Raw genomic sequence first — 27,171 nt, forward strand, 5'->3', positions numbered from 1 at the left:
CCTTCCTGTTATTTTACATTAATTTAAACATGTTTAGATGTTTCAACAGTTCACATCTCAAAAATTAGTATATTCTGTTCTTATTCTGCATTATGTTATTTTTGTCTTTTTTGTTCTACCTTGTGACAGAAGTCTGAAGTTAGAGATTCTTTCCGGATCATAAATAAAGAGTATAAATATGATGTTGCATATGGCAAAAAAGTTCTTCATGATATTTAGAAAAGACAGAGGCTGAGACATAGTGCACATAATATTTGGACACCAAGGGGTGTAAAACAATTATCAGACTGTAGATGGGGTGAAAGGATCATGTGAAAAATGTGGTGAAATTTCTAGTATTTCTTGTTTCAACTTCATTTTCACATGAGTGGTTGGGTATTTCAGCCAACCACGTTTATTACAAACCTGTGAACACCAAGGTTCATAATAATTGTTTTTTCCCAACACTTTATTGTTATTACTACCATTGAAATACTGAGTTTCAAAGTTAAATAATATTACTTTTACTCTCTTTTTATAGGTGATTTCTTAAAATACCATAGCTGCAAGGTTGTTCTGTTTCATTTCTGTCATTCTTGTTAATGGAAATAAATACAGGTTTAGCTTCAGTTTAAGAAGGAGATTTAATTTTATTTGTATCCTTTTAAAGAGGAGTTTAAATTCTGAATTGAGTGCAATATTTTAGCCTCTTCTAAAAGAAAATGCAAAAAAAAAAAGTATCTGCAAGAGTCTTCTGTTCCAAATGTGTCAGACTGCAAGGTGAAAGCTGGCTATAAGTAATGAAACAAAGAATTCATTAAATGTTTTCAAGGCCAGGTTTGAAGAAACAAAAATGTATCTCCTTTCAGCTCAGTCTGTAAATACTGTAAGCAGCATGGTAAGTTCAGGATCTTCAGAAACCAAAGTAACATAAGAGATGGCATTGTTTGTTTCCAGGAAAGCGTGCAAGTCACTGGTTTGGGGCCTGCCATTTTGTATCAGTCATAAACATTTACACTAATTTAAAAGCTCTTTGATATCAGTATGTAAGGAGTTTATTTGCCAGTGTTACATCTTCTTGGTAAACTTCCGAGTTAATGTGCAAAAAATGATCATGACTAAATAGAAGAGCTTAATGTAGCCTACAACTGTTAACAGTTATGTCTAAAAACATCCTGCTGCTTTGCACCTTACTTTTTATCTCTGAGTTATACTGCTGATGGTGAATGTGTGTCTAATGCTTATTGTGGACAGAAGGAAGAAGAAAGAAGGCATAAAACATTGGTTAAAAATTTGGAAGTAATCCTGTAAGTTTAATAAGTTTGTAAGAATATTGGAAACTGAACAGACTTTGTATCCTTAGGGTTTTTCTTTTGGATTTAATAAAGATTATTTTTGTGCTTCTTTCAGGCATAAGATTTTGGATATGCTGACTAAGAATCCACCTTTCACCAAGAATATGGAGTCCCCTTTATGTAATGAAGCTTTGGTTGATCAGCTTTGGAAACTGATGAATTCAGGTTAGGGTTTTCGATTTGTTAGTGGTTTTGTTGTGTTAGACTTTTATTGTGAGGTTTTTTGAAAGAAGTATTAAAAACTTGCTGCAGAATATGCCAAGAGCTCTCTTAGTTTCAGTAGTCAGAAATTGAAAATCCAGTCTCAGAAGCTGAATATCATCTATGTACTTCCAGAACATTCTTAGTGACATAGGCTACCAAACCTTGTTTTTAATTCTTCTGGTTACTGATGTAGTGTGCTTTGATGTCCTTCTGCACAGAATCATACTTGGAGTGTTCAAAATTGTACAAAGCAAGTGTTTCCTCAGATAACAGTGTCTGTGTTACACTTAGAGTTTGCTTTACATTAGATGGTCTCTTTTTGTCCTCTTTTTCTAAACTCTCAGAGAATATGAGAGGACAGCATTGATACAGATAATTTAAATGAGATTTTTAGAAGTGCATTATAGACCTAAAACTCAATTTGCCTTGTGAGATTACGAATGATCCTAGTGAGAGAAGGGCTTGCATCTTTACCATTGACTGTTCTTCATTACTGAAGCAGTTTTATCCAGTCCTGACAAACTGCCCTTTAACATTTGGCACATTTCCACACAGATTACATATAAACATTTATGTAGCTTTTTTAGGTCATTGCAGGCTTTCTGTTCTCTGTGTGTCATTATATTCAGTGTTTAAAAGTTTACAGCTGCACTCCAGGGGTTGAAGTGGAGAAACTACTAGTAGTTCAGTTTCATAGGAATTGCCAAGTGTCAGACACAGAAAATAAACAATTTTGATGTTCCCATCAGAGAATTTGTTTTTGCTTTTTCATGAGAGAAGAGTGTGTGCAGTGTTACAAGCATTACTTCTTTTTGCAAGTAACAAATAGGGTATACATGCTTATTAAGGTTCATGGGGCTTTAAGCACCTAAATTTCTATGCCTCAAGATGACATAATGTTTCAGTTAATTTTCTGTAAGGGGTAACTGTGGCATTTCAGGGTGCCTTGAGAAAAATTGTTGAGATGTGACAAGCTAGCAGCCAGGTTTAAAGGTGCATGATTCTAGAATCATGAGTTGCTTTCATTTAGCATAAGCACATGTAATGGAGAACAGACTCTGATTGATATATGTACTGGGTTTTTTTCTGTGTAAATCTGAATTAAATTGATAATATCATAATAGTTCTACAATTAATATTTTTGAATGTGTCATTCTCTGGGGAGTATTTTAATATTAAAAATGTCCAGATTAATATTCATGTTGCTTTCATTTGTAACTGGGTATGTGTAGCTGGTAATTTGTAAGGTGATTTGCTCTGGTAAGGGCAAGCTAAGCTTACTCCAAACACTATTTTGGCCCTATAAAACTACTATTTACAGGGATAGATCTTGTAATTTTATTTTGTGCTAAGTCTTGCACAGCCACATTAATATGGCAGTTGGCACATCTGTGTCTTGTTTACCAGATATAGTTCAATTCCTGCTAGGGAACAATATGTTCAATAAACTTGCAATCAGTCAAGAGCTGGGCTGAGTTAACACCAGAACTGCTGTATTTGCAGCACTGCACCAGATGTTAAATGTCTTTCTGTTGTGATTGGTGCCAAACGTGCTTAGACCATTTGTCTATGAAGATATTAAAGCAGTACACAGTTTGTAGTGAAAAATAATAAAAAAAATAAAGCATTGCTTTATGCAGTAAGAATACATACTTTGAGTATGAATACAGATTAAAGTATTGAGTATTCAGTGAAGCTCATGACGTAGTAATGATGTTAAAAAGAATGCTTGTGCATTTCTCTTATTAGTGCAGTTTCCAGAGAGTAAAAATCTTAGTCATGCTTAAAGCTCTTACTATATTTTGTGGAATATCCAGAAATATTGGAAATAATATAATACAGTATAATAATATCCACAAATATTTGTGGATATTCCAGATTTATGGAATATCTGCAAATCCATTGATGCAGGAAGCCAGTTTGGTAACAAAGTCTTCTATTTACTTGTCCAGTAAAAAAAACTTAGAGTGCAGCTTGAAAAATAAAGGCATATGGGTGTGGTTATTTTTCTTCTATTTTTCATTATGTTATTATAGCATTTACTTTTCCAGTCTTGGTCTACTAAACCTGTCTAACTTGGAACTCAGGAAACTTAAAGCCTTCCTTTAAAACAGGAAAGTTTACAAAGAAAGCAAGTAAGAGCTAATAAGAGGCAGGAATAATGAAGGAAGTGTATCTTAAGCACAGAAAATGCCATACTCTAGTGGGCCTGGATTACTTAAACTGTTATATTTGTGGGAGAGGAGGAGATTTTATCTCTGTATTAACAATCTCTTTTGTATTTTAGGAACTTCACATGACTGGAGATTACGATGTGGTGCTGTGGACCTCTATTTCACACTCTTTGGCCTCAGCAGACCTTCCTGTTTACCATTACCAGAGCTTGGACTTGTTCTTAACCTGAAAGAAAAGAAGGCTGTACTCAATCCAACAATTATCCCTGAATCAGTTGCAAATAACCAGGAGCCTGTGATCAGTTCTAACAATCATGGGCAGTCAGTAGGATTTCAGAACACCGTAAGCACAAAACATCTGCATCCATCCTATTCAGCTGGCTCTGAGTTCTTGCATGGGTTGATGATTTAATTTTGTATTGTGTTCAAGCCTCTCATGCTTTACCTAAGCTACCTTCTGACCTCATTGCTCTTTATTCTGTCCTCTTGAAAAGCTGGTGTGTACCATGACTTTTTATACATTTTTTAACTGTTTTGCATTGCGTATGCAAGCTTTTTACTTGGTTTTTTTTTTCTAGTCTCATCATTTCTGTTCTTTATGGAACTTTATATATTGCTTATGATATATGAAATGATTCACAGAAATGTTTGATGCTGTGATGAAAGCTTTTTTCATGAGACTGTTTCTTATAGGCAAGTTATCCAGTTTTCCAAAACAAAGCCTTTTATCAGTAAATCTATTGCATCTTAAAATACATGGATACTCCTCATTTTAAACAACTTAAGGTGATGTGAAAGTTGAAATTTTAACATATCTGCATTGAACTTTGGTATTGTGCTCTGAAGGATTTGTAATACATACAAATTCTGAAGAATACATACAGTTTGGTATCTTTCTGGATTTGGAGGCTTCAGTCCTAACACATATTCCATTGCATAGTTAGAAAATATTCCATTGCATAGTTAGAAAATAAGTTTTTTTGAACTATTAAGGTCATACTTTCCGCAAGAATAGCTGCCACTGCTGCAAGACCAAGTATTTTTTGTTGGACAAATTTAATTGTGAGGGGGGGAAAAAAATCAACAGACATGGAAATAATAAGTGAATTTTTTTTTAAGTTTCAAAACCAGCATGTGATTAGCATGTTTGAAACTCTTTCCACCCTTTTGAATAGGATGGTTTACTCTTACTTTATAATAGTTAATGTCTAAATAGTTTTTATTGAAAAGTATGCTGAGAGTACTAATTAACAGTACCCTGCAAGCCCTTTCCAGCAGGGGGAGAAAATGCTGGTAGAGTCAGATATTGTTAGACTTGTCCTGCATATTTACAGAGCATGTTTTAAGTCCTAATTTGCTGCACCTAATCATTAGAATTAAATAGCAGGAGGCATTTTGTTGGCAGATTTTTAGGCTGCAGTTTAATGAACACCCAAACTTTTTTTGCAACTAGACTAACAAAAGATTTCTTCTTCTTCTTTTCCTAAACTTTCCTCTCCCTTGTGCTAGCATAGTAGTGGTTGCTGCAACAGTGAGCTGGATCAGGGAGGATCTGGTTGAACAGTACCTTTTTATGAACAGATATTTGAGTTTCCTGAGCCAGTTTGTCACATAGTTGTAAAAATGCTTGTGACACCCCAGGAGAGAGCCGTGTATGGATGAGGCTGCTTCATTTAGCAGTGTACTGGTTTGCACTGGTGTGGAAATACAGCACTGGTATAAGCCTCAGTTTGTATTTCATCCCTTGTATCTTCTCCTATTCCTCATCTTCATTTTCCTACCCCTTACCTTAAGGTTACCATTTTCACTGTAACTTCCCCAAAATTCAGGGAACTGATTTTCCAGTAGTGTAAAACAAAGACTGCCTCTTGCATCAGACAAAGTTAATCCAGAAGTGTTTCACAATAGCAGTGCCTTGGACAAAGTAATAGGCATGAAAAAGGGAAATGCATATTTGAGGGGAAATAAGAGTAAACAGGTGATAAAATTTATCAGATTAACTAGATTCTTTAAACTAGACATACACTGAGAGCATAAATGTGTTAAAATCAGTACTGATAGAGTAGTGCCACTGAAGCTGCTGAGGATGATTGAAGTTACCCATTTCATAAAATGGAGCTTGAATTGTTCAGGGCAAGAGTTTTGGGGCTCGAGTGCCCTTTGTAGGATAGAAGAAGAGCAGTTCAGGGGAACAGTATATGCCCTTTAGAGTGTATGGTATCTATGCCTGTTATACTTTTTAGTGAGCTTTTAATTATGTTTGCTTCTGTGGATGCTTTATTTTACCTTTTAAATTTAGTCTGTTGGATTTCTTGAAACACCTATCTCCTATTTTCATTACTATATGTGTAACTTAGGACTCTCCTATTTTTCTACTTCTTTGACCTTGCTCTTTTTATAATCTAAGCAGTAATTTACAAAACAGTTTTATTCTTTTTTAATAAATATTGTAGAAAAATAAAGAAAAAATTATAAGTACTCATGATTTGTACTAAGTAAAGTAAGCTTTAGCTTTTAAAACAAACTAAAAGAAGATTTAGCTAAATCCCATGTGTAGATCAGAGGCTATCACAGTTTTTCAGCTGTGATTTGTCCTGAGGAGAGTCTGCAAGGCACAGATTTATAGACAGGCTATTCAGAGGCAGCAAATGTTGTTGCACACCAACAGTACCATGATTGTGGGAAGCGACAGAAAAGATGCCAATGCTAGATATGCAGAGGGAGCAGGGATAGAACTAAAGAGAAACTATGTTTGTAGGAGTGGTTGGCACAAATCCATACAGGGTTTTAGAAAATACTTCTTGCCAGAACTACAGAGAAAACTTTGTTCAAATCACCCACTTTACTCAGAAGATTTTTCAGGTATCAGGTCGCTTTCTCTGAAACATGGATCTTGCTATCTTCTAATTTTGGTCTTTTAATGCTGCTTCAGGAGGATGATCATCTTATTAAGGAAACAGCATCCAGCATTTCTGGTCATCAGCAGGGGGTGAAGAGGAAGGCTGATATGCCACTCGGGTCTCCATTGGAGCCAGGGCAAATACTAGAGAAGAATGAAGACAGTAAAGTCAAACTCAAAATCAGAGTAAGAAATGGAAATTCAACTTGCACAATGTGTAGGGTGTTCAGAATAACAGCAATGGCGTCTGCTGGCTTCCCTTGAAGCTGTGTTGAAACAAAAGGCTTGCTGTGTATATATGTACAGCAGTTGTTTTGCTTACTTTGGCAAAATCATTTCCTATCAGATTCTTTATTGGCTGGCAAGAGCTAAAGTTGACAGATAGTGCTCTTGTTCACACAGCTTCACAGTAAATTAGAAAGAAGGAAAGACACTGACCCTTTTTAATTTTACTGAATTTTTATTCTTTTGCAGTGGTAGATATCATTTCCTTTCCCTCTCACCCCCAGTTTACCTCAAAAATAAAATATATTAAATTCTGCTTAGTAATGTTTTTATGAATTATTAGCATCTGCTTATTTTTTTTCCTGATGTCTTAGTTCTCAAACTCTCAAGAGGAAGAGGAAATTGATATGGACACAGTTCATGACAGCCAAGCCTTCATTTACCATCATTTGAATATGCTGGAGAGACCATCCACACCAGGTATGAGTAACTTTATAGGCAAGGTGGTTGTGTTTTTTTTAACTACTTCAGTTGTGTGGTGTTTTTTGCTACTGCTTATTTTCATACTTACAGTGTTGGTAAGTGTTAAATGTTACTGGATTTCCAGGAACTGCAGAAAGGGTGCATAAGAATATTTCTTTAGGTTTCAGTAGATGCACAGAGAAGTGTATACATATGTATTTTTACACATATCTAAGTAAGACAAGTATAAATCATGCTGATGAAAGTGAAAAGCTAAGGAATGAATAGAACAGCACCAAGTTTAATTAGAATCCCATAAGTAATTAGGTAAAACTTGTTTTGAAATTGTTGTCATTTAAAAAATTACAATTTTGAAGATTAAAAAAATAGAAAGAGTCCTCAGATAAAAAAACCTCTCAAATATTAATGATTTATACCTTAACATTTGCAAATGTTAAAGCCTCAAAGATATTTAGAAGGGCTTTCCAAAGTTGAAAGGATTGCATCTGTGAGTGAAATTGTTTCATTTCAAGCCCTTACTTTCTTTAATTACTTCTCTTAGTATCTTTTTTTATACAATACTTGACAAAATTATTCTCAAGGCATAGTGTTTCTTAGAAACTTTAAAACAGGTTGAACTTCCACCTTTTTTGTTTCTCTGTCTGTAGCCAAAAAAATTGGTGGTTTGTCTCATTTTCTCAAAATGTTTTAACAATGTGTCTGAAGTTCAGTTCCAGAATGTGCCAGTGGAGCAAAGCTGAGGTCATGTGACAATGTACCAAGCATTTTGAGGGATCTTCCATACAGATTCAGAACAAGATTTTAAGGTTGCAGTACTGTATTGTGTAAAAGTGAAGTTTTTGTGTTTAGATTTCAGAGTAATTACCCTCTTGGTTGTTTTTCTGTTTTTATCCAGTGACTGCCCAGTGTAAAACAGAAACAGACCTTAGCAGCAGGATCTGGAATGTTGGTTCCATCTTGAGTTGCCCTAGGTCCTGAGCTATGCTGACAGGTGACCTTACCTGCTTTCCCTGTGACCAGGCAGTTTAGTGGCCCCATTTAAGAGAAGGGCTGGTGGGAGCTGCTGCCCTGAGGATCCTGCTGAGGTTGGTGCCTTGGTGCCAGTGGTGCAGAAGCTGGAGGCTCATACCCCGTTATGAGCCTTGGGCATAACGTTTTTCCTTCCTTGGCAGATGCTCTAGCCACTAAGGGAGTTTATTTCTTTCTTTTGATTTTTATTTTTTTTAATAAAAGGTTACTCCTGTCACTTCTCAGCTAAGAAATTAAGGTCATATGGGGACATTAAAACACAGGGAGGTCTAGTTTCTGGATTCCAGATGGCCTTCAGTTAATGACATGTGCCTACAGCCAACTCCACCAGGACAGCTTTGCTGTTAGGTATCTAGAGTAGCAAAACCCACAGCTTTTTTACTAACTTCAACAGGGTAAAGGGGCAGGTTGCATATAGGTTACTCTCATGAACTCAGGAGCCTATATCTGCAAAGCTTTAGTTTAAACTTCTCAGAGCTGCTTTGAGTTTTGTTCTCAATGTTATCAACCATCACATTTTCTGTTGTGGCACAGAATAAAGCATCCAGGGCATGCAAGTGCAAAGCTGATCTGCTGAGGATTAGTATCTATAACTCTTACATGATATTTTGGAACAAATTTTTCACTAGATTTACACACTCTATGGAATATAAAGTCATAAACAAAAGTCTGCCAAATCCATCACAAATGGGATTTAGGGGACCCTCTGTGCGCCAGCTCTGTGCTCCAGGACTGTTGTGGGTTGAGTTTGTGCTGGGGGTCAGGAAGGGTAAAGTCTGACCAAGAGTGGAGCAGTGGCCACTTAACTGGTGCTTTTATAGACCCCCAGCAGACACAAGCTACTTCAAGTCTCACTTGTGTCCTGAATGACCTTCTCACCTCTGTTGTTTACACATTCAGCACACTCGGATTCATTTTCTTTCATAGGTAATAATGAGACAAATGCCAGGTTTTGCACCAGAATTCATTTTAAATAGTAAGCCTTTGAAAAACATTGTTTTGAAACACTTCAGATTATTTTATTCTTTTTATTTTTGTTTGTGTGGTTAGAAACAGTTCCACTTCACATATTTTTTGCTTCTAAAATTTCACCTGTTTCTTATTCATGGCATTTTTCTTAGAAGCAGAGATATATGCTTTACAGACTGAGTATATAAAGCTAGTTCAATCTTTAGGAAATGGTATACTGCTGAGAAGAAACAGATGGGGAAGAATAAAAGCATACATAAATAAAATTGTTCACACATAGGAGTGTTCTGTTTTACAAAGGAATCCCAGGGCCTGTGAGGTTTTACAGCAGTGATGGAGGATGGGTGCATTTCAGGGAGTGATTATTGTGAAACAGATTGACAGGAGGCTCTGAAATGGTCTCAGTGTCTTGTTAGTAAATCTGCCTCAGTTCTGACTCCTTGGAAGGAGTGAGCTCTTAGTCTGCCCACAGTGCTCCTCCCCCAGCTGTGGGCTCTGTCCCCACGTGTCACATGAGGTGTTAGGTCATCAGCTGAGCACAGCATGTGAAAAGCAGCTGCCAGGAGGAAGTTCACGTTGGGTCCTGTAGTATCTGTGGTTTTTTGCTGGATTGTTGTGTTATTGTTTTTTTCCATTTCCCAGACCACCCCAAATGATCATTTGGATTTGGTCAAGTTGATGTAACCCTCCTAACAGGAAAATATTTTCCTTTAAAAGTCAGGGTTGGGGGAGTGAGGGTGAGAATGTTTTTGCATGGTTCTGCCCATGGATGTGAAAAGTTAAGGCTGAGACAATAACAAAAAGTTTTCTAATACAACACGTGCTGGATTACAGGTTTCAGTGTTATAATTACAACACCTGTCCCAGTTCATACAGAAAATAATTGGTTTAAATCCTACTGAAGCATCCTAACTATGATAGTAAAACTGTGGACTCTGGCAGTTATAGGGGAATCTAATAATTTTATCAAGAAACTATTAAAACAAACAAAACATTAGTTGTGAATTGTTTAAAGAATGCTGTTGTGATGATTACTCATCTGCCCTTAGGGCTGGAAACTTGGTAGCCTCCTTTGAACCTCCAAGGCTCTGCAAGGTTACATTTCTAATGTGAGAACAGATTTTATTTGCTATTAATCATCAAGAATATTAGGAACACTCCCTTCACTTAAATCTTAAGATAAAAGACTTTCAAGATGAGATTTTCTGTAAGCAACAGATTTGATCTCTCAGGCTGTAAGGTGACTTGTCTTGCTTTGTTGACTTCAGTGAAATCAGATAAAGGTACACTTCTTTAATATTTCACTCATCTGAAAGTACAGTATGTCAGAAGTAACCTTTAAAAGGTTCTGCTGTATCTGTCAGTGGTTATTGATTGGCCTGGTCTTTTCTGCTTCCAAAATAAATGCCTGGCTGTAGGCTGGATGATCTGCCAGTGACATGTCATTACAGCTCATCACTGATGAACACTTAACTGAACTTTTTCCGACTAGTTTTGATGGTTTGAAAGTTGATAAAAAGCAGCATCCAATTCTCTCTTTATTTCTGCAAAGGAAAGAAAAATAAGATACAGTGATGTTGTCTTAGTGCACTGGCATTCTTTTTCTGATGACATTCAGGGGCAGTGAGCTTTGAGGACATCCTGAGCATTCAGACTCAGATCAAACAGATTCCTTGGCCATTCTGTTAAATCTTCTGCAGTTTTCTGGGATAGTCAAATTGGAAATTGGTGCTGCTGACTGTGGTTGCTTTGTTTACTGTGTAGATGAAACTTTGGAGGTCTAGACCACAGTCATAATGTTGATCAGATTGTGGTCTTGTTTATCACAGTTACTGCACTTTCAGGCAATTATAGTTTATCTGGATTGACTTTTTTCTGAAACATTTTGAAACTGGACATACTGCATATGCTGCAGTAAAGTGTAAACTACTGTAGTTATTATGTTTAAACAGTACTTTTACAGCAGCAGATCCAAGCCTGGGGTGCAAATCACTGCATCTGGAGTTTGGATGCAGGAGTAAATAGGAATTCAGTCCAAGCTGTGTGAGAAGCCCAGTCCTCTGCAGTTAGCTGAGAGTGCACCAGTACCTCAGAGTCCACCCTTTAGTGGCTCTCTGCCAAAAAGTGCTCTGAAAACATCAGCACACAGACAAATACATAAATGAACACTTCTTGGATTTGAGGGCACCACTGACAATGATGGCTTTTTGCTTTACATTCTAAGGAGGTAAATGTTGTTACAACTGTTCTGATAGAATACCTTTTCATAACATATAGTATTAATACAGTATCTGTTACACTTTATTACTCAAGATATAACTGTTTCCAAAGTGGTAGCTCATAGGCTTTGAGGTTTTAGATAAATTTGTCTCACTAAAGTAGTATGTGGTTAATTGTACACTTCACAAGGAATGGTGTTTTCTAGTGATTTACTCTAAAAAAAGCAGCTTTAATAGAAACAAACCCTACAGATAGTGACAACAGAAATGAGAATTGCATCAGTATGTGGCTGCAGTGTGGCAACTCCATGATTTAATAAAAAAAACATAATACTGTAGCTATGTCTCTGAGAAAACAACTAATCACTCTCAAATCTAGTGGATGAGTAAGGCTAGCAAGTTTTCAAGTGAACTACCTGAAACTGATAGAGGAACACAAAGTATTCTGAATTGGCTTCCTGATTTAGATGTTCTTTCTTTCAAAAACAGGAATTTCACTAGAAAGTTCCAGAATACTAAAATAAATGTAGTAAAAGTAACACCTCATTTAAGATATTATTTTAGTCTAAGGCAATATAGTTGTTAAATGAAAGTCAGATGAGAAAAGCAAACTTTTTACCAGTAAAAACTGCATTTTAGTTAAAACACCAACTTGTCTATACAATACTTTAGTTTTATCTGTGGTATAGGTATAAGAAATTGTCTATCTGGTTTTAAATCCCACTAAAAAATTGAAGTCAAATTAATCTGTAAATTTTAACTAATTAAAATGTTTATGTTGGTTCCAAATTAACTGATTTGTTTACCATATCTTCAGAAAACCTTTTGGCTGGTTTTGTTTTTTTAACTAGACCTTTGTTTTTCAACCTCAAACTTTAATTTTTGTCCCATGGACCTTAAAAGAGCACTTTTCTAGAGAGAAAATTGATAACCCTTTTCAGAGATGTATAATTTGAAAATTCTGGTGCTTTAGACTAATTACAGGACATGGCATTCTGGAAACCTGAAATCATTTATGCTTGGTAACTTTTTCTATGTACTTTGTTGGTGGTTCAACAGATGCATAAACACAGCATTAAATTAAAAAATAGTGTGTCTTGGATGTTTCCAGAGTAACACTAAAAAGAAAAGAAGAAATAAGGAAAAACAGGGTCATTTTGAAACTGTTTTTATGGTATTTTCCATTTTCTGAATGTTTTCTCTTTAGAGAAAATGCTAGTCAGAGATGCACGTCAGCTGCTCTGCAAAGAGAGTGCATTACCTTTCTCATTGGTGAGCTTTCTTTGGCTTCTGAGGGAGACACATGAAGTGTTTCTGCACTTGTATCAACCTCCCCCTCTTCCCAGAGCCTGTCCTTGTCAGGTGCTGCAGCACCAGCCTGTCCTCAGGACCAAGGGCTTCAGACTTTGCTATGATTTGTGAACTTGTCTTCTCCCTCTTTGATGTTTCAGTAAATTAGGGTGCAAATGGGATTTCAAACAAGTGTCAATTTGTAAAAATCCTGTATCAGCCAGCTGTTTTACGTTTATTGGCCATGCAAAGAAACAGAGGCTGTAAGTTTGTGGCATCCCACTCTCTTCACACAAAATCAGAAGCATAGGAGGGACCATATGAAACATCTCACAGAAGCCTGTTGGCATGTTAAAGTCTCAAGTTACAGGTTTTCATACTGTAAAAGTTCAAAAACAAAATATGGGAAAAATAGGTGAAACACTCTACCCAACAGTATAGTTCAGTGCTAATGCACCAATGAGTACTAAAACTTAAGTGAACAGGGTGTTAGAATTATCTGACACTAATTTGTATTATGACAGCAAATGTTACTTTAACACTTATCAGGATCCAAATCCCTTTAATTTACAGGATCTGTGTTTTCATATTTTATTCTCCCTCACAACATCCACAGCATTTGTATTTGTCCCTGGGGCAAATGGTACACAAATATTCTGATCTTTCCCCCATAGGATCATAATCCTGTCTAATTTTAAGCACCCTACCCAGCTAGCTGGAACACCACAAACCCAACAATTACATTGGCCTCTCCACATCCTAAACAGGAGGAGATCCATGTGGACAGACACATGTATGTGCATTTTCTTCCAAGGAATGCTACTAACCACTTCAGAAGGAGCTCCTGGGCTTGCCCTCCACTCCACTTATTTTGTGTTTGTGTGTTTTGTGAAACCCGGGTTTCAGTCGTGCTCTCTGTGCCAGGAAGAAGTGGGTTCCCTGCAGGAAGAGGGAGTGCTCTGTGCCTCTTTGCATCAGTCCTTCTTCCCCTGTTGATAAAAGGATGATTATACTTCCCTGTGAGGCAATTTCTATTTAGTCTTATTTTCCTTAACTACACTTGTCATGTTCCTGGCATAGGCTTTAAGTAGGAAGAAAAAAAGGTTCTGTAGATTCAACACTGAATTTTATGCATGGAGATCTGTAACATTTTTGATAGAGCTTTTATAGGTCTGTCCATTTTGGCACACAACAGAGTTTAGTAGTTTGTGACCAGTCTTTTGGAGCCATCATCCAGGATCGATATATTTGATTCTTGGTTTCAAAGCACTCTTTAACAGTAGGAGGAAATTTTCTGGATAGCTTTTATTTTTGCATTTAAAAACCCAAGAGACTAGTGTCACTATTGTGGCTCTCTGAAGAAATGGTCTGTGTACTCCTGTTGCTGGCTCAGTAGAAGCAGATTTTTGTAATGTCATTCTTTCATTTCTTACTGATGTCTTTTCCATATTACCAATGTTTACTGCCTCCCTAAGTGTCAGTAGCCCTTGAGTTGCAGTTGGATCTCATTTCTCCCTTTCCTGAAGACCATCTTGCCTCTCTAGGTGGTCACCACCACCCTTTGGTCCTGATAGTTTCAACTACTGTTTTATTTGCTCCCTCACTTATTCAAGAAACAGATTTCTTGAATAACACACCTAAAATAAGTAATGAGGTGATAATACAGTGTTGCCTTAGCAGAGCTGGAAGTTCAGTAAACTGCGGGAAATTAGCACAAGTGGCAGGTCATGTAACAGAGTCAGGAAAGTCTGTTTGGTTGCATCCTCCATCTTGACACTACTGCTACATCATCCCTGCAGACTTTAACCAGTGTTTTTATACCAGTTCTGGTTAATTTTTTTTTAGTTCAGAGGCTTAGCTTCAGTTTGAGGTTGTTACAACTGTAGTGTCTAGACTTACAGGTTTAGTTTCCTAACAAAAATAACTCCACAATTTGGAATTAATGGAGCTTAGAAGTTTTAAGAGTTTGTGTCATGTTGTGTGGGTTTTTTCTTCTATTTGAAGTTGGTTTGATTTTGCCATGTGTATATTAATGTATCATGTGCCTGTAACTTGAGAACATATGAGAATGTTTTCAGGACTTTAGGTCATCTTTTGTACATTTTCCATACAACCAACCAGTGGTCTTCAGGCTTTTTGTCAAGACCTTTATTTCTGTGTTTCTGGGAGCTCTGTTTGTGTCACTGCCACAGTTCACCTGTAACTACTGCAGCTTATTTTAACAGTATCAAATACTGCCTGCTTTGGCTTTCTGAGATACAACCTCCACCCTTTCCTTTTCTAATGCCCTGAGCCAGATATACTTCTTTTTTCACCATTGTGTCATCTGTTTAATGGCTGGTTTTGTATTCTTGCAGCTGCTAAATAAAGTTGTCTAAACAGTGGATGTTTAGAGGAAGGAGCCCAGGTTATGGGGATAGATTTAGATATGGGAGGAATTCCTTTTAAAAATAGAATTGGAAATAGTTACATAGTAAAGCAGTCTTGTACCTTTTTGCATCAAATGCAGTATACTTGCACACTTGTCTTCATTGTTGAGAATAGCACCAGACAATGTAAAAAAAGTGGTAGTAGAAATGCATTAAAGTCAGCAAGTGGAAATTGAAATTGGTGTGCATCTCCTCTACCTGCCATAAGATACATAAAAAAGTAAAGTTGTGAGTTCCAACAATAAATTTTTGCATTGGTAACATGAGCTTACTGCTGCTTAGTTCTGATTAAATAAAATTTAAAGCCTTTAAAAATAGCTTTATATTAGAGATATATATTTCAAGTTTATACAAAACTATTGTACTTCAAACTAGCCTCCTTCATAACCTCAACAGAATTTTATATTGCGCCATATTCCTCTCTTCTGGTTAAGACCAAACATATTTCTAGAAAGATATCATTTTGCTGCTTAAGACTTCAAGCAGTAGAAATTCCACCATGTCCTGTAGTAAGTTATTAACTATCCTCACTGAAAAAAAAAGAAAAATTCTGTTTCTATTCTGACTTCTAAACACTTCATATAGACGTAGATTTTGTTTTTCCCAGACATATTTATAAACAAACCAAATCCAGAACAGCTGTACATATATGTATGCACATATATAGGAAAATCTAGAGTTTTTCATATATATATGCAGGATTGAATCAGTCTTCAGTCTTTCAGGTGAGGATGGAAAGATTGCATGGAAATTGTTCTCAATACTTGCTTGTCATAGTACAGGGAGCTGTCTTTTTAGACTTCCAGGAATCATTACCACAGACAAATCATTCTTGCCTTTAGAGTTACACAACCAACCAACAAAAAGATGTACTGGGAAATAAATGTGTTTTCAAATATACAGAAAAAGATAACTGCACAGGAACATCAAATAACATAATTTCTTGTTATTTAATTGGGATATTTTCACCAAAAACTGGATGGGAGAAAGCCCCATATTTAAAGTAGTAATGAAGAAAATCTGTTGTAAGTAATACTTAGAGGATTAGCTGCCTTCAAAAGTCTGCTGGTGCTTTTCTACATTTATGGAGTTGTTAAAGCATCCTTGCAATGTGAGTGATTTGATTCAATTTCGGACTAAAGCAATCTGAGTATTCCTACCTTCCAAGTGTTTCCACTCTTCAACAAAGGTATCCTTAGAGTAATGCCCTGTAATCTCTACTATTGGAGCTATTGTAGGCTGTCTGAAATAATGAAATATTAAATTAACCAAAGAGAGAATGAAAAAGTCATTCCTGAATTGAGATGTCATGGATCATATCTCCTTCCTCAGGTTCAGATACCAGGCTTGCTCAGGATATAACTAGTTCTAGTCTACTTGTGAAATATATAGTGATAAAGATGGTATCATTATCTTTATTGGGATTTGGTTGTGTTTAAGAAAAAAACCCTTGCATGATCTTGAAATAAGCTAAATTGGTTGCAAGAGGCAATTTTTAGAAAAATCAATTTAGTTTTCCGCTATCAAAAGGTTTGTATGTTCTTGCAGGGAGCTTTACCTCCCAACTAAAAAGAGTTCACATCCCAAAAATGCACTTTATTATGCCAGTCTTAGCACTTTATATGAGAATTTTCACAAGCAATTATATTTGCATTATTCAGTGGCCTTCCTACTCTATTTAGAAGTGAATTTCAGGAAGCTAGTATGACTTAAAGTTTCTTAGAGCTCTTTACAGTTCCCAGTTGTCTGGGACACTTTTATGCTATTGAGGAAATAAGGACCATCTCTAAAAATTGTCAGCAGTGTGAGAACTTGAATGGAATGTTCAGAACCTTCTCTGAAGCTAAATGGTACAAGCATTGTAACAGATTCCATGGTTTTATGTTTAAATGATAATGTAGGTTTTATCTAATGCTTCAGAATTCCTTATGTTTGGAAACAATGCAGGTTAAACATTTGCTAATCCCACTGAATCCATTCTTTCAGGTAAGGAACAATCTTCAGGGGAGATAAACATGCACCCTGTCTCAGCAGCTCCACTCTCTGTGTTCAGCAAAGAGTCCAACTCCTCAAAACACAGCGACCACCATCACCATCACCACCATGAGCACAAGAAAAAGAAGAAGAAACACAAGCATAAGCATAAACATAAACATAAACATGATACTAAAGAAAAGGAAAAGGATCCTTTTGTTTTCTCTAACAGTCCAGCCAGTGCACGATCAATCCATTCCCCATCACTTTCAGACTGATACCGATGGCTTCTCTGGAGTTCAACTTGAAATACTCTTGGAGTGGTTAGAAGGATGTACATAACTATAGCTTCTATCTTTTTTTATGGAACTAAGAACATGTGAATTGTCTTAGCAATTCAGAAGCTCTGCCACCTTTGAAGCCTTCTTTTTGCATGTGTGGTTGTTGAAATCTGATTCAAAAAATATGGTTTATGATTCTGACTCATTTTGTATTTCACTGTTCTCCACACCTCCCACTCTTTTTTCCATTTTAAACAAAGAAAACAGCCCTTTATGTAAGGGCCCCATGTCCACTGACAACCCCCTGCACATCACGCTTACCATGTGTATTGCCAGAATCAATTATGGTTTAATCCTTTGAAGAATGTTAGAAGCAGAGTATGTTTTGAGCAGAAGCCAATTGCCAAGCCTTTGGTGACAGCCTGTTTCCAGAGCAGTATTGTATGACTAAGTGTAGGTCTCCTCAAAAGACAGGGATTTTCTTTAGTCTTCAGCTGACCTGTTTCTTGCTTTAACCATTGCAACGTAATGTCAGACTTCTAAAAGAACAACAGTATGTAGAACATTTGCATTTGTCTGATACTAAAACTCATGAAAAATTTCAGGCTGCTTTTAAGCTGGTGGTATTTATTATGGATATGAGCCTTTTAATATGATTAAATTCTGCAATTGTTTTTGGAATTTTAGCAAAATGCATAATGCATGTTTTGTCCTGTAATTAGGCTTTTAAAAATCCAATAAAGTTTGCGAATTATTTTGACAGAGGCAGGATTTTTTTCTTTAAGCTTACATTGGAATATGTTTTTGAAAGATGCTTGCTAAAATTTTAAAGATTCTTAAAAGTTTAAAAATTAAAATATTGAAAAATACATATTTCTTCCTCCTGACGGGTGGTTTGTTCGAAAGCAAGATCAGCTCAGGAATCCACAGGAGAAATATGTCAGATTTAACTAGGTCTGGGAATTGAAATGATGGATGCATTTAAATTTCTTTAGCTGTGTTTTATGCAGTGTACTGTTTACACCTAGGAAGTGTTTTATTTAAAAACTTAATTTTAAAAAAGTTTTAATAATAGAGATAAATAATCTCTGCTACTTTTTATCTCTTCTCTTTATATGTGTAGAGGCAGTGTTTTTATTTCCATGTACTGGTTAGCTTCTGTTGCCCAGAGTTCACATAGCATTCTATAAGACGATTGTATTTGGGTTAAATATTTTTTTATCAATTTTCACAAATTTTCATGAGAGACTGATTCTCCTTCTTAGAGAAAGAGAGAAAGTTCAAGAGGGACGTAATAAGACTTTTTTAAGCCATATTCTGTTTCATGAAAGTTAATAAATACTTTTGTATTCTATACCTGCTGGTGAATCCTGTAGTTCTTGGAATAAAAAGTTATCTGTAGGCTAGAAAGATGATAGGCTCAGGTACTTTGTAATATGCACATACTTACTTTGTTATTCAAACACCACATCCTTTTAATAGTGCACAGATAGTTGTGCTAATCATTGCCCTTGGAACCCATTTGGGCTGGATTCAGACACAACAGGCCTGGGCAGCCCTGCAGCCTCTCCTGATTTTGCTTTGCCAGGTCAGGGAAAGCCCTCCTGGGTTTCCTTTTAGCAGTAACTGCGAGCTCCTGGAGCTTAGGTGAGCTAAAGGTGCAAGAGGAACACCTAAGCATGGGTTGGATGAGGTGCTGGGTGTGTTCTGGGTACTCACCATGTGCACAGCTCAGCTCAGCACTCCTTGTGAGACAGCGAGTCATAGCTCAATGGAAATATTCTGAGGTGTTTTTCCCTTGGCTAAGCAGTGATGTAACAGTGCCAGGGGTGTTTGTGGGAGACCTGGGCTAATAAGCAATGAAAGCTGGCATTGTTTGGGAGATTGAAGGCAGATGCATTTATGTTTTAAAAATGAGGTCATGGATAATTTATATTGGTGTAGTTTCTACTTTCAGAGATGTGGATTTACACTCTTAGGCTGAGAGGAAAAGTATTGTTCAGTGATACAGGCACAGAACTGAGGCAGAGCTGTAGCACAGGAATTCTGCCATCAGAGGTTTTGCTGTATGACTAATTGAACTATTACATACATGCTGAGACAATATAGTGAAGATACTGCCAACAGAAAATTGGAAGGTAAGGGAGGGAAGGGGAGAATCTAAAAAAAGTTTTTCTAATGCAGTTTCTGAGGTTACATCATGTTCCTGGTTCAGAATATCCATTAGTGTATTTGATGGAATACAAAGTTTGAGGTCCCCGGGTGGTGCAACATGGACAGGCTGTGTTCACAAACTGGTAAGTGTGCTCAGAAATCAGAATAATTTGGCAGATTGCACAGGTGATTCAAAGAAAGCAAACTGGAATTCAGAAGGAATGAATGTGAAATACTGAACTCCAGGGAAAAAGAAGTGCATGAAAGCAAGCCATTCTCCCCATCTAGTATGCTGCAGTGAAAAAAAGCATCTGCTTGCACAGAGGTGAGCAGTTTGATACTATGGCAAAAGTAGAAGTTACTTAAGGATTAACAGGAATTTTTCAATATAAGATCTGAAAGTAATTGTTCTATTGAGTGCCAGTGATTTGGGGCAAAATATTTTAAGAAGTGGGCAGATGGAAACAAGATTGCATATAAGAAAATACATAAACAGAACTGAGTATTCCTGTCTAGAACAAATTAGGTCTGAGGGAGGAATTCACCCTTCACATACCTAAAATATTGCTACAACAAAAAGTGTTTATCAGTTGTTATATTTCCCTTGGGATGGGAGGTATTACCTTTATTCACAAGAAAAAATATTTTTGTTGAATATTAAGATAAAAAGCATTCCAGCAGGCACCCAATGATGAGGTGAAAACTCATTTCTTGTAGGCTTTAAAGCAGCAGATTGGCAAATGTTTGGAGGGGATGTTTATGGGATGCTGCACCCTGCTGCAGTGCAGGGACCTCACTGCTATGGTTGTTTTTGTGGTTTCTTTAATCTTCCATTTTTGTCAGTGAAGTTCTTGTGGGGCCTCCCTGGATGTGACCAACACTTGCAGAAGGTTTAGGAAACTGAGATCTTTGCTCTCACCAATTGTGTTTTAGGTTGAGTTTTTCTTCTGCTGGAAACCTGATGACTATTTCAAAGTTATAACCTGACATTGATTCAAGTTAAAATTTGATATTTGGACAGTGGATAAATCTCTCTGTTCTCTCCACCTTCAAACCTCATAGGTTGCCTGTAACCCATGCAGTTGCTTTTGATCTGATTTTTAGTTAAAACTCCTGCTTTATAGTGCATTCTTCTTAGAACAAAAGTAAAAATATTTTATTTGAGTGGGGTGTTATCCAAATACTGCAAGAATGCACATTATACATATAAGTAGAAATTAATGTGTTGTTGAAAATAGGCAAAACAAACTGGAGAATTTATTTCTGTATAACAGCTTTTAACATTAATTCCTTTATTTTGTTTATTTTGTAATATAAACATTAGAACCCACATAAGTGTAGGGCAAATATGTAATGCTGAAATATCTGTATGTGTTTCTAATGCAGACTTTTCATTGGGTTTTTTCTTTATTTCTCAGTATAATTATAGAATAAAATGTCCACAAAGTAAATCCTGCATCTCTTAAATTTGTAGGCATGCTGAAGCATCTAGTGAGGACATAGCTCCTCTCCTTCGGAGTCCAAGTAAGCAGGAGTTTCAGGAGTGTCCCAGTGCTGTGGAGGGAGGGACAGCAGGATGTGAAACCTTCATGGAGTCCTTGGGTGAGCTCAAAACATCCCTGTATCAATAAGCTCTGCTGTCCATAAAGCGCTCAGGCTGACACAAGGACTCCTAGCAATGAAAATTGGTGTCTTACACTGTTCAGCCTTTGGGAATAAAAGAGCTTCTTAGTTTTAGTTGATTTCATATTCATAGGAATAGAATTTTTTCAAATTCTAATACAAGAAATTTTGAGTCGTGTCATTATTTTCAGTTCTTTATGATAGTTTATTCTCAGAACTTAAGAACCCAGATTTTAATGGAGCATTGGTATTAAACAACAGCCCTTAAAATACACAAAGTAAGTAAAAATGTTTTAGATGAGATTGAAATACTTTTGTATGTTTCAATTTTTATATATTCATTAAAATATATATTCTAAAATACATGTTTACTTACTGATTTTATAATTTTAAATGACAATAAAATATGAGTGCATATGAATTAAGTCACAGCAGCTAATATTTAAAGTTGCATTATTGCATAGGCATCTGGTACCATAAATATACATATTCTAAACACATTTCTAAGGCTTTCTTTTACTATTATTTTTGTCCTGATAAATCTTCAGTGTTAGCAATCTTTGTAGATGTAGAAGGGTCGGGATTTCATTTGAACCACTTTGCATTTTACTGAAAAATCCTTCAGTTAGTATGGTGCTTAGGTTGTGATAACCACTATAAAGTGACAGAGCAAATGAAAGCATATGTAGCTGGATTTCCTTAATCTCTGAATGAAAGCGAATCTCTGTGGGTATGCTTTGGGCTGGTTTAACAGCTTGTCTCTCCTGCAGCAAGAAGCTCTTTTTTCCCCACAGCTCCTGACCCCACAGCCGCATGTAGGATTTTTTTTTGCTATCATGCCACTGGCTCTTCAGTGACATGATACAACTCTCTAACCCATGAATAAAATTGGAGTTATTCTTGCTCTGTTAGTGAGCTGAAACTTTTGAGCAGAGGCTGAGTAGGCAGCAAGACTCATGCCTGGCTTGTGAAGTCAAGGGTGGAGTGGGAAGAGGGAGGGAGGGAGGGAGGGAGGGAGGGAGGCGTGAGCAGGAACAAAACCCTCTTTGGCAGCAGCAGCCAGTTCATCTGGCTCCACTGCTTCTTGGGACTTTGCTCCGAGAAAATCATACAATGGGGAGAATTCAAGTTTTCACATCTGCACCTCTTTGGGAATCTTAATTTTGTCATGAATTGGTTGAGTGATTGTTTTGAATCAGATTCATTTTGGACATTTTGGAAGGTTGGAGCGAGATGAGCTTATGACTGGCAGTTACTTTTTTTAATTTGCTGTGTTAAAAAAAAAAATGGTCTCAATAATAGAGTGGAAAAGAAACTCACTTCAGAAATTACTCCAAAAGTCATTTCAGGTCAAATAGAGTTTTATTAATTACTTTTGTTATTATTATTATTAGTAGTACTACTGCTAGTAGTAGTAGTAGTACTACTACTACTACTAATAATAATAATAACGTTTTTTTCTTTTATCCACAGAATTGAATTTCACAAGAGTTAATCTGAAGCAATTCATTCTGAAAATGCACTTTTCATTTTCTAAATATTCCTCTATTTTGTAAATAAAGCACACTGTGAAGTGTAAGTAACTGGTTAAATCTCTAAATTTAAAAATTCCCTGAAAAAAGGCAGAGTTTGAAAATAGAGTACAAATGAAAGCATATTGCAAGACCTGATTGATTCTTCCCCTTTTCAAAACCATATTTCTGGGGAAAAAAGTCTTTTTTGAAATTTATGTGCTTTGTAGCTCATTCCCCACCCAGAAGCTGAATCAAAGCATATGAGGGAAAAAGGTTTCTTAGAAGTTTTGAAACTATTTGACTACAACTTTTCAAGCTGATACAGAGCTCAAGGAAGTTTTCACAATGCTAGTTTTAGTCACTTAATTCCTAGTTTTTCTGTACAGAGAAAAACTTGAGATAGGGAGGAAGAGAAGGGTGTGGGGTGGTCTGTTACCTCAGGGAAGAGAGGCTTGGCGACATTAAAGGTCTCCCATCAGCTCTGTCACTCATCCTCCTGAGGCAGCTTCTGCTGCTTTTAGGTATCACAGATACTGCTGCTGTCATCACTTGTTTTCCTGTACTGTTTCTTTGCCTTCAAGTCTTCTTCCAGTTTATAGATGCAATAGATGTCAGAGGGATGTCTAAGGTTCCAGAAAGACAAATCACTCAAAGACATCCACTAAAGCAGAGAGTTTAAGCTGCTTAGGAGCAGCTATCCTACACTTGAGGGTTTGAGTCTTGTCATGGCTTTTCATGGTCTGTTCCCAGTTCTGTGGCCAGCAGGCTGCTACAGCTTATTTCTCCTCTCTGAGAACCAAACACAGACATTCCTTGTCCCTTACAATTCCTTGTCCCTTTACAGTTCCTGAGTCTGTGCAAGCATTTTGCTTGCGTTTGAAGCAGTATGTATAAAAAATGCTTTTCCATCTCAAATGTCATTTTATAATGTTGGAATTCTGTTTGTTACTGAGTAGTTGACTAATTTCAAAATACTGAACACTTTCTGTTGCTTTTATTTTGAAAGTCGGATTTTTACAGAGACATATTTTTTATAGCACTGAAAATCTTCCAGGTGTTCTGTGAAACACAGCACTTAAGTAGAATTAAGACACAAAGTAGGAGAGAGAACAAAAGTTTTTTGTACATCTCTTCATGGAAGAGAAATACAATTACACAGTAGGAGAACTGATAAAGGACTTCAAGGAATTGGTTGTTGGCTACAGTTATGATCAAGAGATATGAAAACCTCAGAGTAAAATAGTATGGAAAGGGCAGCTGATAACAGTACTCTTTTTGCAAAAAAAAAAAGTTTAAAAATTTAATTGGAGATAAAATCACTTGGGAAATGAAAACAAGAAAGTGGTAATGTATGTAACGTACAACAGCTGCTCAATTTTTGACCACTGTCCTTGAGTGCTGTATTCTTTAACTGAGAACCCAGCAAGAGCCCCATTTCTTTTTCAGAGTCAAGCAGTTTATCATGACTGAATATCTGTCATCCCACACAATCTAACAGCTTGGAGGTTCACTTTTCATTTTCCTTTAGTGATTTGTGCTATCAGTAATAGAGAAAGCTTCTAAATACGTGATTTACAGCTGTTTTACAAAAATCAAATAGACTTTGAATCTGATTTACCTGTTCTGTAATAATGTATGTGATGTATACTTGGGCCGCACAGAAACACAGTTGGGAATTAACCTTTGAGCTGTGTTTTTAGCAGTGTTTCTGATTGTGGCTGTGAGTTGAGGCAATGACTTGTACCTTTCCCTAGAGTCTGAGATGATTTTGGGTAATCAGTGCCACCATTTGAAGAGATATTGCAATGCCATTGAGAGCCCCTTCCAGCTTCCTCGGTTTGAGTGCCAGTTTTTCTCATTCATCCACCTTTCTTGTACTTAAATATGATGGAGGCTTCACCCAAGGATAATTGGAGGATTCAGTCTGGGCAGATTTTCAGGCTGAGGTGATCCTGCTCCATGTGCTGGGCTCCTGAAGCAACTCCTGGCAGTTACTTCTCTGCTACAGAAAAGAGGGAAGCTGTAAATCCTAGAGTGTTTTTTGGTAACTGATGTATAATGTAAAGATGAATTAGTATAAAGCATCCACAATGCTATTACTGTTAAAAGAAGGTGGTGAGTTGTTGCACGTGTAATACTTAATATTCTCAGGTCTTTGACATTCATTGGAGGGATCTGACCATCCCAGCTTTTTGGATCCCAGTATAATACAGAATTTTTTAGTTTCTTTTTGTATCTGCAGAGTTCATCTCTGTGAAGGCAGCAACTCCCTCTTCCTTCAAATTACTGCTCAGATCCTCTGTTTACATACTAATTACTTCTCTGCCCTTTCAGGGGGGCAAAAAAGCACTTGCAGGCGCCTGGGCTGCAGTCACAAGTTCCAGGACTTTTTCTCCAGCACACCTTCTGCATTGTAACTGAAATGTTCATCAACCACACAAATGAGCTGTTTTGGACATTTCATGTGGCAGCAGGTGCTGTAGCAGCACCTTGCCAGGCAAGGAGGGGATGGGCTGGAAGGTGAGCCCCTGTGTACCTCTCACTGTGTACCTCACACCCCATCAACTCTCAAGCTCCTCTTCTCCCCAGCCCCATCCCCCTGCTCTTCTGTCTCCCCTCTTCCTTCTCTCCATTTTCTTTTCCTCGACTATTGTTTCACAATCATCCAGCTCAGACATGATTTCAAACCTCCTTGGGATGAAGAGCTAAACCAGAAGATGGAAGTACCTTTATGCATAGGCCATCAGTACATGCCACCAAACAGTCTCTCATGGCCTTGAGACCCTTACAGAGGTGGTAAAATCTGCACATGCAGTGTGCAGGTGAGGGCACTCTGCTCATTTGCCACTGTCTACTCCCCAGACTTGTTGTTTTGCTTTTGCAGAGGTTTTGACTGTCTCCAGTGTTTTCTATGGCCCAGATGGATGCAGTGTTCTGCCCTTGGCACAGCTCTGGGGTGCTGGAGTGACTGGGGACAGGGAGCAGCACCAGTGCCTGGCATGTCTCTGCTTTCTGGACTGGGGGTCATGCTGGTGCTCCAGCAGCAATCAGAGATCTGTTTGATCAAAATACAGGCAGCAATTCACCTCCACATACTGCTCATGTCCAGCACTGTCTACAGGCTGGCCAGGGAGCAGGTGACTGAGCAGCATTTTCAGCCTAGAGGAAAATAGGTCATTTTGTTTAGGATTGGGTATTTTTTCCTTTTTGGAAGACTACTCTGTTAAACATCTTAAGCATACAAAATTGACCTAATAATGTACTATGTTCTTTCCATTCAGAGACTGTAGATTTCCTTCTACATATGTAAATAAATAAAATTTATTCTGAATAATTGCAAGATTTCTATATAAATTGACTTTATATGGCACCGATCATGCCCCTCTGGGTTAATAATGCTCATACTAAGGTTTGATTCTGAAATATAGCAAAGCCTTAGAAAGGCATAGGGAAATGAGAGGCCCCATTGTGAGCTAATGACCTCTGTGAATGAACCAACATGTCAGCACTGTAAAATGAGATACACTTAATAGCTTTTCACAATGGATGCTTGTATACGATACACATCAGCGTACTGTGAAGTGGCTTGTTATGATAAGACCATAATATAGAACTTTTCTGTTGAAATGGTTCTCTCTCCCTACTTCTTGGGAAATATTTGTTCAAATAAATATGTGGGTTAGTGAGGCAACAGATAGTTATTTGTCTCTCAAGTGTGAGTAATGTAATATGAACAAGCATTAATGACCTAACTCTTTAATTCAACAGGAGATCCTTATTTTTCTTACACGCTAGCTTATTTCTTAATATTTTGGAATCGATTGCTCAGTGTGTGTTGTGTGTTCCCAGGGGAGCTGAGAGCAAGTTACAAGCTCTGGATTAACTTTCAATTTTGCTCAACTTTATTATCTCTTGACTCTCTCTGGGGCTTCTTCAACTCAATGGTTGGCAACCATGTGTATCTGCTCCCTGCATCATCCACTAACATCTGCCTGAAATACTGAAAGACTCACATTTTTCAGTGGACGTGAGAGGCAAAACTGGCCAAACCATTCATGTGATTTAGAAGTCCTTGCCTGATTTCCAGAGGAGACTCCAGCATGGCAAAACCAAAGCCCTGTGAATTTCTGTGAGTTTGCACCTTGATACAAGGCTCAAGCAGTTCACATAATCACTGCCACCAGGGCAGAGGCAGCAGAAGTGAGGGAGCTAAGTGAAGCAAATGGATCAAGAACTGTGAAAGGGAGCCAGTGACAGGCCATAAAGTCAAAGAAATTCTGAGAGGCAATAGCAACAAGGAAGAAAAGCTGGGCATCAAGGAACAACGGGCAAAGATGATGAGACAGAATAATTTAGAGCCACGATCCACT

General features: G+C 37.2%; 1 protein-coding gene across 1 annotated transcript in view; it reads left to right on the forward strand.

The window, feature by feature from the left end:
• The window catches only part of TAF2 (TATA-box binding protein associated factor 2), a 60,645-nt gene extending 41,779 nt beyond the window's left edge, over nucleotides 1-18,866 (forward strand). Inside the window, exons 22-25 of the mRNA XM_058020292.1 lie at nucleotides 1,390-1,499; nucleotides 3,826-4,055; nucleotides 7,211-7,316; nucleotides 17,242-18,866. Coding sequence (XP_057876275.1) covers nucleotides 1,390-1,499; nucleotides 3,826-4,055; nucleotides 7,211-7,316; nucleotides 17,242-17,507 — 712 coding nt within the window. The 3' untranslated portion in view covers nucleotides 17,508-18,866. The remainder of the gene's footprint in view (nucleotides 1-1,389; nucleotides 1,500-3,825; nucleotides 4,056-7,210; nucleotides 7,317-17,241) is intronic.
• The last annotated feature ends 8,305 nt before the right edge of the window (nucleotides 18,867-27,171 follow it).

Source organism: Melospiza georgiana, chromosome 1 (assembly GCF_028018845.1).
Source record: "Melospiza georgiana isolate bMelGeo1 chromosome 1, bMelGeo1.pri, whole genome shotgun sequence".
Lineage (NCBI taxonomy): Eukaryota > Metazoa > Chordata > Aves > Passeriformes > Passerellidae > Melospiza > Melospiza georgiana.